General features: G+C 58.5%; 1 protein-coding gene across 4 annotated transcripts in view; it reads left to right on the forward strand.

Moving 5' to 3' along the window:
- Positions 1–10,506, forward strand: part of FAM193A (family with sequence similarity 193 member A) — a 154,399-nt gene extending 143,893 nt beyond the window's left edge. For all 4 annotated transcript variants that reach the window (XR_016228478.1, XR_016228479.1, XM_070067973.2 and 1 more), the window contains 2 exons: positions 723–804; positions 9,870–10,506. Coding sequence is in view for 2 of the 4 variants with exons in the window: in XM_070067973.2 (XP_069924074.2) it covers positions 723–804; positions 9,870–9,963 (176 nt within the window). In the remaining 2 variants the exon portion in view is untranslated. The remainder of the gene's footprint in view (positions 1–722; positions 805–9,869) is intronic.
- The last annotated feature ends 2,574 nt before the right edge of the window (positions 10,507–13,080 follow it).

Genomic DNA, 13,080 nt, shown 5'->3' on the forward strand with positions numbered 1-13,080 from the left:
GCTCTGGGCACGGGAGCCGTTTCAGCGCTGATGCCCTCTGCCCCGCCGTGGGAGGGACCCAGCGATGGGGAGGGTCTAAGACAGCGCCCTGTCCAGCACCTGGGAGTGGAAGTGTGGTGGTCTCTGCCCTCGTCCCAGGCAGGTGTGTGCTGATGGGGCCTCCTGGACACTCGCACGGAGCCCGGGGATGGTGCTCCTGATGCACCCCCGGAGGCAGAGCGCCGGAGAGAGACGGACGTCCTGAGACTTGCCGAGAACGAACGGATCAGGTTGTCCCTGCTCTCCCGCCTGTTGTCAAGAGGCTGTTTAACTGCCACCTGAAATGCAGCCTGAAAAGTTGGCTCAGGCTCTGGTTGTGCTGTGAGAGGCGATGCCTGGGAGAGCCGCCTTCCTGCAGGCCTGGTGTCTGGCTCCTCGTGCTGCCGAGGGCACGTCCAGGGACAGCACTGTCCCCGCCCTGGGCCTGCTCTTCTAAAGGGCACCACGACCACTCCCGGGGGGAATCTGGGTTCCAACAAGGGGACCACCTAAGGGGGCCTGGTGCTGCGGTCGCCTTGCACAGCGGACATGTGAGTCACACGATTTCCAGCGTGGATCTGAGTGGCACCCGAGAGATCCGCCCTCATTTTAGAAACCTTTGCTAGCAATTCACGAAGCTGTTGGAATGATTTCTTGTGCTCTGAGTTTATCATTTGACCTGCCTCTTTTCTTTGATTTTGCAGATGATGTGTTTCTGCCTAAAGACATCGACCTGGACAGTGTGGACATGGACGAGACGGAGAGGGAAGTGGAGTATTTCAAAAGGTAATGGGGGCGGCGTGGAGGCCCAGTGCTCTTGCAGTTGTCCTGGAGGAAGGCAGCTGGCTGCCGAGTAGCGTTCTAGAAGGATCCGGGGGCCGGCAGCACCAGCAGGGGCTTAGAATCCACGTGGGGGGAGTCATTCCTTCCAGAGGACCCTGATGTGGGCTGTTTGAATAGGCGGGTTTGGTGTACTTCCAAGGACAGAAGCCACATGTTAGAGATTTGCCCAGTTTTCCTAGTAGGCAGACTTTTTTGGTACTATAATAATAATGTTCTATTACATGAATTCTGGCAACAAAAAAATGTAAGATTTATTTATTTGAGAGGTAGAGTGATCAGAGAAGAAGCAGGGTGTGTGTGTGCGCGCGCGTGTGTGTGAGAGACAGCGCACGCGAGGGAGCGCAAGTGCTTCCATCCGCTGATTTACGCCCCGGAACCCCGCAGTAGCCTGGATGAGCCAGGAGCCAGAACTCCATCCCGGCCTCAGCGTGGATGGCAGGCACTTGGGCCGCCCTGTGCTGCTCTCGCAGGTGCATCAGCAGGGAGCTGGATTGGAAGCAGAGCGGCCTCTCCCGTACGATGCGCCAGCATTGCAGCAGCAGCCCAACCCGCCGCTCCACATCACTGGCCCCACCCAGATAGATTTCCCAGTTCCTAGTTTTCCTTAGAAGCACTTTAACCTCCTGGTTTCACGCATCACACAGAAGAAGCAGGTGTAGAGCAGAGTCACTGACTCCCCTCTGAGCCGCTGCGGAACCCAGATGTTCCTGGACGATGTGTGTCTCGCTTAGGTTTTCAGCAGGCGGAGAAAAGCACTTGCTAAAGGTGCTTATCCAGTCGTAATAAAGCTCAGTAAAGCAGGACGGGAGGGGCTCATCTTGAGCGTGATGAAAGGCGGAGGTGCATGGTCAGCGCCTGAGTCAATGTCGCATTTAGGTGGACCATTGAAAGGCTGTCCGTTATTACAGCTTCTGTTTGTAGAGGCGTGAAAAGAACCAAGAAGGATAAACGAAATTTTCATTATTCTCTCAATGTATGTTTGTGTAGAATCTAAAAGAACCTAGAGGTACACATTATTTTTTCTTTAATGTTTATTTTTAATCTACTTGAAAGGCAGAGAAATAGAGAGAGCTTGAACCCACTGGTTCACTTCCCAGATGCCCACAGCAGAGCTGGGCCAGGCTGAAGCTGGGACCCTGAAACTCCACCCAGGTCTCCCATGTGGGTGGCAGGAGCCAGAGCCCTGGCACCAGGATGCACTGGCAGGACGTTGAGCCCGGAGCAGAGTCCCCAGGACTCACACCTAGTGTAGACTGGGGCATCCTAAGGAGCACCGCGCCCACTGCCCCTTGCGTGAAGACAGCTTTACCAGGCTGTGGAACAGAGTTGGCACACCAGAAGCACATCTCCAGAGGGACCCTCCCACGCCCAGTCTCTGCTCCTTAGGGCATGTTTGATCTCACAAAGGCACCTCCTCCAACCCTAAAGGAACAGACTAGGCCTGGGTGGGGGCAGTTCAGGGGAAGCTGTGACCCGGGAGGAGTGAGTGTGCCTTGAGGCTGGGTTCAGGACAGGGATGGAGGAGGGGCACTTGTTGGCTATACACAGAACTTTGGAGGGCTTTTCCCAAGAAAGGCTTGTCGGACTCCCACATTGTAATAAACATCAAAATTGACCTGATTTTTTTAAAAAATTATTTATTTGTTTATTTATTTGAAGGAGTTACACACAGAGGAGGCTGAGAGAGAAGTCTTCCATCCTCTGGTTCACTCCCCTATTGGGCACAACGGCTGGAGCTGTGCTGATCCAAAGCCAGGAGCCAGGAGCTTCTTCCAGGTCTCCCATGTGGGTGCAGGAGCCGAAGCGCTTGGGCATCTTCCACTGCTTTCCCAGGCCACAGCAGAGAGCTGGATTGCAAGTGGAGCAGCTAGGACCTGAAGCAGCGCCCATATGGGATGCCGGCACTGCAGGCGGCAGCCTTACCCACTGCACCACAGCACCGGCCCCATTTGACCTGATTTTTATACTCAAGATATGGGGAAAATAGTGGAACATCTAGAAAGAGAAAAACGTGTAGAAAAAAGTAGGATAAATAGAAATTTAAAATCATAAGCCCACGCACACTTAGATCAGTTGCCGTGATGGACAGTAGGTGAGTACCTGCTCACCCTCCATATGGTCATATGTATATTCTGCTTCCAAGAACCTGGAAATAAAGGAGACTAGCAGGCCGGCGCCGCGGCTCACTAGGCTAATCCTCCACCTGCGGCGCTGGCACACCAGGTTCTAGTCCCGGTCGGGGCGCCAGATTCTGTCCCGGTTGCCCCTCTTCCAGGCCAGCTCTCTGCTATGGCCAGGGAGTGCAGTGGAGGATGGCCCAAGTGCTTGGGCCCTGCACCCCATGGGAGACCAGGAGAAGTACCTGGCTCCTGCCTTCGGATCAGCGCGGTGCGCCAGCCACGGCAGCCATTGGAGGGTGAACCAACGGCAAAAAGGAAAACCTTTCTCTCTGTCTCTCTCTCTCACTGTCCACTCTGCCTGTCAAAAAATAAAAAATAAATAAATAAATAAATAAATAAATAAATAAATAAAGGAGACTAGCAGATACCTCAGATAAAACTTGCACTGATGCCAGACAAAGTAGTTAGAATGGTATTTTAATTAAGGATTTACAGTAAGTACTTTTTTATCCCTAAACATTTGGGAATCTAAACGTGTGAGTTAAATAACTTACAGTTCAAGGAAGAAACCAGTCTCTGCCTCTCAAGTAATTAACTAAAAAAAAGAAGTGGACATTTAAAAATAGAACTACAAACTACACGGAATTTAAACGTCACATATGAAAAACCGTCTGCTTTTGGGAGCTCTTGGTAACAAAGCCTGAAGTGCCAAAATTAGCTTTTAGGTGAGCTGTAAACCAGCCAGGACACGCCGTTAGGTAGAAACAGGACGATCCTGCTTTTGGTAACTGTCAGAGTGGAGTGATGGCTGCGTGCATTAGACTGTATTCTGTGTGTGTGTGTGTGTGTGTGTTGTGTGTGTGCAAAGTTCTCTCTGCAGAGACAGAGAGGTCTTCCATCCACTGGGCCGATCCAAAGCCAGGAGCCAGGAGCTTCTTCCGGGTCTCCCACGCAGGTGCAGGGGCCCAAGGACTTGGGCCATCTTCCACTGCTTTCCCAGGCTACAGCAGAGAGCTGGATTGGAAGAGGAGCAGCCGGGACTCCAACCAGCGCCCGTGTGGGATGCCGGCGCTTCAGGCTTTACCCGCTGCGCCACGGCACCGGCCCCCCCATGTGTAAAATCCTACAATACAATCTAATTTTGTAAATATGTAAGCAAAGTAAGAAATAACTACAGATGTCATAGAGGTTAAAGTAAGAGACTACTGGGGGCATCAGTTGACTTTCAAACCTGAAATAAGACACAGAATTAAGCCATGGGGCAGATAGAAAGCCTGGCCACTACCGCGACTGCTGGACAGGAGAGCGACGTCCTCCAGCTCTGAGCGGGTCACCAGTCACGGACGGCCGGAACTGGAAGCGGAGACTCCTGCTTGATCTCGTGAGACAGGTGCAGTTTTGATGCAAAGTCTGACCCAAAACACAGAAAAAAGAAAAATTACAAGTTTTCCTCACTCGTGGGTATGAGATACAAAAGTCTTGAAATATTCTTGTGCTAAACCCACGAGTGTGTTTCACAAAGCAGCGTCCCCCAGCAAAGTGGCCAGCGACGCGAAGGGTGTGTGATGTTGGAAAACCCACTTGGGTGACTTCCTCCGTTGATGTAGTCAAGAAGAGCGTTGGATCGTTGTGACAGATGCAGGAAGTCGGAGCGGCTGCTGCGGTCGGCAAGGAGCGGCGCGTGGGCGCCAGGCGGCCTCCCCAGAGGAGGAGGCGCAGCCGCTGTCGGTCACTCCGTGGAGCGGTTGCACTTCCCAGCATTGTCCGCAGGAGCAGCTGGGAGCTGTCCACAAGGGGCTCCTAAAGCCTGGCGGGGGTGGGGGCGGCCGGCCGGCCGTGCAGCAGCTCAGAAATGAATGTCAACCAAAAGGAGGTCGTGTTACCAAACAGCCAATTATATCAGCTTCCGAGCAAGCAAAAGGAAAGCGCCTGGTCGCGCCAGCCACGCGGCACGTCTGCGTGCACAGAGGTGGACAGCACCCAAGTCCGAGGGACAGCCCGTGAGCCGTGAGGCTCACCGATGGGGAGTTCACCCGTGAGGACAGCAGAGGAACCGTGTGCCCAGGCCAGGCCCAGGCGGGAAGCGCGGGAGGCCTCGTGCTCGTGCCCTGAGTCTGACGGGTCCCGGACGGGTGGGCTCGTCCCCAGCTCTGCGAGCTGCTGCACGTAGGCCTCCCTGCGGCGGGCGTGCGAGAACTGGCGTGTGTGATGGGGCGAGAGCGGCGCTCGCACTGCGGACACGGGAGGCGCTCCGCAGAAGCCAGCACGCTAGGACTGGAGAAGGCCTCGCGTGTGAGGGGCGCGGGAGCCGGGCAGCGCAGTGTCCCAGGGCTCGACTAGGGGGAGCGTGCCTCTGCGGACAGCGATTCTTGATGTACGTTGGTGTGATCACCTTCTTGCACCAGAAGGGGGGCATCTGAGACCCTCCTGGAAGAACAAGGGGCTGTCGTCTTAGCCCCTGCTGAGGACTGAGCAGGTCTCAGTCAATGTGACGCCGGAGTGGCAGGCCAGCACCGAGTTGAGCTGGGTGAGGTGGATGCAGAGTGTGCGCACAGCGGGCGGGGCTCGGTCAGATGCCCGCCTCCCGCTGTGCTCCGTCAGATGCCTGCCTCCCGCTGTGCTCCGTCGCTTTCCCGTGGAGACTTTAGATGTTGGCCGGCGCTGTGCCACAGCAGGTGAGGCTGCCCCTGCAGTGCGGGCACCCCGTAGGGCACTGGTTTGAGTCCCAGCTCCTCCACTTCCTGACCCAGCTCACTGCTAATATGCTTGGGAAAAGCAACAGAAGGGGCCCAAGCGGGCCCCTGCACCCATGTGGGAGACCCGGAAGAAGCTCCTGGCTTCGGCCTGGCATAGCCCAGGCATTGTGGCTGTTTGGGGACTGAACCAGCTGATGGGAGATCTCTCAGTCTGTCCTTTCTCTCTAACTCTGCCTTTCAAATAAATAAATAAATATTAAAAAAAAATTTTAGATGTTGAAAGCAAACTTTTTTAATAAAAATGTATTTATTTCAAAAGTCTTCCCAGAGAGAGAACATGAGACCAGGAGGGAAAGAGAGAGAGAGGTCTTCCATCTGCTGGTTCAAATGGCCACAGGCTAAGGTTAGGAGCCAGGAGCTTCTTCCGGGTCTCCCACGTGGTGCAGGGCCCAAGGACTTGGGCCATCCTCTGCTGCTTTCCCGGGCCAAGCAGAGAGCTGGATCGGCTGCTCCACCTCTGACCCAGTGCTCTGCTGTGGCCTGGGAAAGCTGCTGAAAATGGCCCAAGTCCTTGGGCTCCTGCACCACGTGGGAGACCCGGAAGAAGCTCCCGGCTTCAGGTCAGCACAGCTCTGGCCGTTGTGGCCATCTGGGGGGTGAACCAGGAGATGGAAGACCTCTCTCTCTGCTCTGCCTCGCTGTAACTGCCTTTCAAATAAATAAATTCTTTTAAAAGATCTATTTTATTTATTTGAAAGAGTTACAGAGAGGTAGAGAGAGAGAGAGGTCTTCCATCCCCTGGTTCACTCCCCAGATGGCCACAACGGCCGGAACTGCGCGGATCCAGAGCCAGGAGCCTCCTCTGGGTCTCCCACGGAGGTGGGTGGACTTGGGCCATCTTCCCAGGCCACAGCAGAGAGCTTGATTGGAAGAGAAGCAGCTGGGACTAGAACCGGCACCCTTACGAGATGCTGGCGCTTCAGGCCAGGGCCTTAACCCATTGTGCCACAGCGCTGGCCCTAATAAACAAATCTTTAGGAAAAAAAAAAAAAAAAAAAAAAACGGTGCCCATATGGGATGCCAGCACTGCAGGTAGCAGCTTAACCTGTTACGTCTCAGCGCCGGCCCTGAAAGCAGACTTTTAATGTGGAAGAAAGTAAAGATGAATGATACCCTTCCAACCTCAGAGTAGGAAAAGAGGTCTTGAAACAGCCATAAAATAAGATTGATAAGTCGCACTTCTTTAGAATCTTGAATTTGTACACGTAACATAGAACTCAAGCAGCAAAGGTAGGCACGGAAAGGAGAGGCCGGTGGACAAAATCCCAGCGAGGCAGCCGCCGCCTGCTCCGAGTGTGCCTCCAGCGGCCGTCCGCACCGTCTGTACCACTTGGGGGAGAGCCCGGCGGGTCTGCAGGCGGGATCGCTCATCCCACGTAACCTGACAGGGCCACCCCTGCACACGTGCCGGGGGCGGGGCCGGGCACTGTGTGGCTTCGCACAGCCACGGAAGTGAGCAGTGCGCCGGGGCAGTGTCTCACAAACTTAGTGAGGAAAAATACCTAGAGGGTGGTGGTTCCTTGAGCTCGCAGGCCGCCCTGCCCGGCTCCTGCGGGGTGCATCTGAGCTGTGGAGGACAGGAGAGGACAACCAGCTGCCCAGAGCTGGCTGTGATGGGTGGGGGGCAACCAGGCCTCTGCACTCTAGTCCTGCATGTTCGCAGTCTCTGTGTGTGAGGCCAGAGGGGGCACCCTGGGCCGGGGCCTTCCGGAACAGCCAGGGGAGCCCTGCTGCGGTTGTGAGCAGGCGTGCAGTTGATAGACCACACGAGAACGAAGGAGACAGGAGAGAGGTGCTTGCCAGCGTTAGGAGGAGACAGAAGCAGGAGTGCAAGCTTCCAGAATGTTTATAGCATAATCGACTCTGGACTTGACAGGGTGTTTGGTTTGGTTTCTAAATATTTATTTAATTATTTGAAAGAGTTAGAGAGATGGGTAGACAGACCTTCCATCCACTGGTTCGCTCCCCAAATGGCCACAGCAGCTAGAGCTGAGCGGATCCGAAGCCAGGAGCCAGGACGTTCTTCCGGGTCTCCCACGTGGGTGCAGGGCCCAAGCACCTGGGCGTCTGCTGCTTTCCCAGGCCACACAGAGCTGGACGGGAAGTGGGCAGCTGGGACTGAAACCAGCACCCACACGGGCTGCAGCACTGCAGGCTGTGGTGTCACACTGTGCCACAGTGCCGGCCCCCTTGGTGGGTTTTGTTAAGACACGCACCTCCCGTCTGCTGGTGCACTCCCCCAAATGCCCACAGGGGTGGGGCTGGGCTGGAGAGAGAAGCCTGCTGCTGGGAACCCGGCTCTCCATCCAGGTCTCCCACGCGGGCGGCAGGAGCCCACTGGAGTCGGCAGCCGGAGCCGGGCGCTCCAGTGTGGGCTGAGGGCGTCTCGGCCCCGGGCTCGGTCTCCCCCCCGGTGGCCAGGTGGAGGGAGGCGCGGTGCTCTCCTTCTAGGACTGAGGCCTCGTGCCGCGGCCCTGGGCGGTGCTGCTGGCTCTGTGAATGGACAGTCTCACCTACTTAGTGACCGGCACCGACGCATGTCCAGGTTCCGCTCAAATTCCTGCTGCCCTGGAACAGTGAGAAGGAGAACTCCAACACTGTGGCGTGGCAGGCAGCGCCGCCGCCTGAGACGCCAGCATCCTCATGGGCACCGGTTCGAGTCCCGGCTGCTCCACTCCTCCCTGCTAATGCACCTGGGAAAGCAGCGGAAGATGGCCTGAGCGTTTGTCCCCTGCTGCCCGCGTGGGAGACCCCGCTGGAGCTCCTGGCGTCAGCCTGGCCCGGCCCTGGGCGTGGCAGCCATCTGGGGAGTGGCCCAGTGGATGGAAGACCCCTCCCCGTCTGTAACTGTGCCTTTCACATGCAGAAAACCGACTGTTCTGGCTATGAGGGAGTTTAAAAATAAGTTATGCATAGTAGGGTTTTGAAAGAAAATGTTCTTTCCTTCATTTAATGCAAAAAAACGGCCAGTGTTGCCAGGGAAGCAGAGGGCAGGCACAGGGTGGTCTTTCCCAAAGCCGCATTAGCGAGTGCCGAGCCCGGAGGCCGCAGCTGGCTGCAGGGGCCCGTGGGACTTCCAAGATGGTCGGCGGGCAGCCAGTGTGGGACCCCATCTCGCCATAATGAATTCCCACCAGCGATGACCCTCGTGATGAGCCGAGATAGACTGAAATCTCAGGATCGCACGTCCATCACAGGTCAGAGGTCACAGGTCACGCAGGCCAGACCCAGTTCAGGCTGGCTTACGGCAGCTCCAGAGCTGGGAGCGTCTGATGCCTGCACCCCGTGTCGGGGACCTGCTTGGGATACTCGGCCCCGGCTCGCTGACACACCCACCCTGGGGCAGCGGTGACGGCGCGCCTGGTCGGGTTCCCCCACCCACGACCTGAGCTGCCTGCCTGGCCTCGGCTCGGCCCAGCCACAGCCGTTGGGAGGGTTACGGGGAATAAACCAGCAGATGACGGTGTGTGCTCTCTGCCCCCCACACACCCCCCAAAATAAAAATAAGTGAATAGTTGGAGGGGAAAGAACATTTTATGACACAAAACGTACACAAACTGCATTTCACTGTCAGTGAGGTTTCATTGGAACACAGCCGTGCCCCAGTGCCATGCGCACTGCCTTCCCGTGACCATGGATGAGTCAGGCAAACTGCCGACCCCGACCTTAACCTCTGACCCTCCCGGCTGCAGAGTCCTGGGGCAGCCAGCCCTTAGCCGTGAAGGCTGAGGTCTGATTGCTTCCACCTCGTGACCCCACGTCCCCAGCTGTGGCCCTCCTGTCAGAGGCCCAGGGACGGTACTGCAGGGTCCACCAGGCTACACCGCCCTGCCAGGGCTTGGCCTAAGGGGCTGCTGTGGTCAGCCACACCTCCTGCCCGGCGCAGCCACCCACAGCCGCATTCAGAGGAACAAGGTGGCCCTCGGCACTCACTCTGGAACAGGCCATGGGCCAATCAGAGGTTTCCCCTGGGGGCTTGGTCAGAGAACGTGGGGTGCCTGGCGGACCCCTCCTGCCTTTGACCCCAGGGCCTCCTCCCCGAGCCCCTCGGAAGCTGCTGGCAGGGACGGGAGGTGGCGCCGGCCCAGTCTGGCTGTCTCCTTGGGTGACTTCGGCTCTCTTGTCTTCGCAGGTTCTGCTTGGATTCCGCCAGACAGACCCGGCAAAGGCTGTCCATCAACTGGTCCAACTTCAGCTTGAAAAAAGCCACCTTTGCCGCCCACTGAACAAGAACCGCCCAGAGAGGGGGCGGGCCAGGCCACGCCACCCTGAGACACCCCCAGACCGGGAGCCCGCCGCTCGGCCCGCGTCGCTAGCTCGTGTGCGTGTAGTCTGTGCGTGCGACTTCTCTGATCGTAGCCCTGTGCTGTCGGATTGGAACAGTAGTTCCCGCCACGTCCCGCCAGGATTCGAGTTTGCATCATCACGTGGCTCCGTCGCCTCTGCATCTCGCCCTGTCCCGTCCCCTGTCCCCGCCGGGGTGTCGGCCGTCACTCAGCCCTCGTGTGCCCCTGCCCCAGGCGGGCCCTCCAGTCTGCTGTTCCTGAGTGTACACGTCGCGCTGTTCGTGTCTGACCCCCGACCCGTAGCCAGCCTGTGTGAGACCCCTGCAGAATGAGGAGGTGAACGAGACCCGCCCAGTACTCACCATCAGTCTGTTTAGAGTGTACGACTATTAACACGGAGGCCTGCCTGGCTACTTTTTAACATATTGTTAAGTGATATTAAAATCATGTCTTTCTTTTTGAAAGATGGAACACATTAGTACAGCAGGAGACCTCGTCTGGTTGCTTTCTGCTGGTGGCGAGGGGTGGCTGCAGCGGGCGGGGCCTGGGAGGCGGTGGCCACGAGGCCGCGAGGTGGGGTGGGGCAGGGCCCACGGTGCCTGGCAGGGTGCCTGGGGAGTGCCTTGGGGATGAGGGGACGTTGCGTTAGGATCTGCAGAGGCCCCGCAGGGTAGGGCCGCCGGGGCCTTGTCAGGGGTGCCCAGCCACGTGGGGTGTGGGGCTGGAGGGAGCTGTGATTTATAAAATAGTGAATTACAAATACTAGATTGGAAATAGGAACGAAGTGAACAGCCTTTACAGGGAGGTCTGGGGGGTTGTAGACGCTCAGGGCTGCTTCCTGGCCACAGCCCGGTTCCCACTTACCTCCTAGAACTCTGTAGCTCCCGCTGTCCCGCCTCTCGGTGAACCTGCTTCCGTGCAGGGCGGGCGTGGGGGCTGCTGGACAGCTCATGGGGCAGGGCCGCCGCAGTCACAGGGTGCGGAGAACGAGGAGGAGGCCAAGCCGGGGACGGCAGATGGGTCAGCCGCCCGAGACGGGGGACCAGGACTGTCCCTGTTCGTTTTGTTTTTTCCAGATGGGAAGAAGAAACGGCAAAGGGAGACACGGGCTGGGCCGGGACCACGCAGGCGCAGTGCCTTCGAGAGGGGCAGGGCCCCCGCTGCAGGCCCCTCCCGTCCTGGCCCACGGGGCCACAGTCACGCCAGTGTCCCAGCTGCGCTGTGCCAGGGAGCCCTGGGGGCTGGACACTGGGCCTTTGCTCCCCTACCCTGGCGCCCTGGGGGCCGGACACTGGCCTCTGCTCCCCCCACCATGGCGCCGCTCGCTCTGGAAGACATAGCCTCATGTTTCTCTGGCTCTGGGCTCCAGAGCCCATGTCCTCGGGGACAGAAACCAGATGGAGCCAGGCCCAGGTGGCACAGGACCTCGCTGGCGCGGGCTCCCAGGGACCTGGAGCTGCAGGGCCTGGCTCTGGCCGTTCACCCACACACGGGGACGCCCTGGGACCCCCTCGGTTTCCAGGTGCTGCCCTGGGGAGGCCAGCGGCGGCAGTCACACTGGAGACGGCCCCTCACCAGCAGTCGGGAACTTTTTATTCATCTGTATGCACATCCTCACGCCACCGAAAATGCGAACTTGCGGTACCAGAAAAGAAACCACACCGCTGGGCACACGGCAGGTCCGGACGCTGCTTGGACTGCCCACTCCCGCATGGGTGCCAGCTCTAGTCCAGGCCCCCCAGTCCTGCGCCAGCTCCTAGTGTGCCTGGGAGGGCACACGGCAGCGGCTGGGGGCCTTGAGTCCCTGCCACCCTCCGTGGGAGACCCGATGGAGTCCCTGGCTTGAGCCCGCAGACGGGCGCGCCCTCCCTCTGTGGCTGGGAGACCGCATTGGCAGGTCTCCGCACAGGATGCCGGGACTGCCAGAGAAGTGCAGGCACCTCTGATCTGACCGGAATTCATCTCGGGGTGGCCCTGAGCACGGCGGGCTGAGCGGCTGCCCAGGGCACCACTGCTCCCTGCAGCGTGCGTGTGCTCCTGCCGCCTCCCGGGGCCCTGGTGCGGCTCCTGGCCTCGCACTGGGCCAGCAGAGCTAAGATACTCTGTCTCTTCCTCTGTCACTCTGCCTTCCAAATAAATAAATCTTTAAAAAAAAAAAAAAAACTTCAGGGGCAGGCACTTGGTCCAGCTCGCCTGCCGGCCAGGACGCCCACATCTCACCACTTCCGACCCCCGGCTCCGGCCCCGGCCCCCTGCTGCCCACATGGGAGGCACAGATTGCGTTCTGGGCCCCGGCTCCGGCCCCCTGGGCATTTAGAGAGCTCCACTAGGTGTCCGCCTCTTGATTGACGTCATTTTTGCAGTGTGCTTGCTGGTCCTGGCGCGTCCTCTGGCGTGGGGGTCTGTGGAGACAGCTTCACGGCTCTGGCCCCCGCCCGCACCCAGACTCCACTCCTGTGGATGGGCCCCGACTGCTCCCGCCCCAAGGACCACGCCGGCATCGGCTCCCTGTGCGGCCGTGGCGCTGGCCACAACCCCGCCGTCTTCACACGCCCAGAACACCGCTCATCTTACGGTTTTTATCAGTGTATGAGGTCGGTGTTTGTCGGGTGTGGACCGTGGCTGTTCACGGTCGGCTTCTCGTGTGCCCGTCTGCTGGGTCTCCCCGCCCGGGGCCTGCGAGGGCTGGGCTGGCCGGGAGCCGGGACAAGCCCGGTCCCCCGTGTGGGCACGGGGATCCCTGAGCCGCGACCATCGCCTCCCAGCGACCGCATTGGCAGGAGACAAACCCAGGTCCCCCTGGGGGACGTGAGCACCTTTAAAAAAGGCAGTTACAAGGAGGGGGGTGAAGACAGAGAGAAAGGGACTCCCACCCGCTGGGTCGCTCTCGGAGTGACAGGAGTGACGGGGCTGGGCCAGGCCAAAGCCAGAGCTGCCCCTGAACGGACCCCGCCCCCACTGCCATGCTCCCCTACCTGATAAAGGGGGCGCCCTCCTGGGGGTTGCCTGGGCTCCCCGCCACCTCCTAGACAAATCCTGCTTTGAATGCATTTCCTA

This window comes from Oryctolagus cuniculus, chromosome 2 (assembly GCF_051225735.1).
Source record: "Oryctolagus cuniculus isolate XC-2025 breed Fujian yellow rabbit chromosome 2, ASM5122573v1, whole genome shotgun sequence".
Taxonomy (NCBI): domain Eukaryota; kingdom Metazoa; phylum Chordata; class Mammalia; order Lagomorpha; family Leporidae; genus Oryctolagus; species Oryctolagus cuniculus.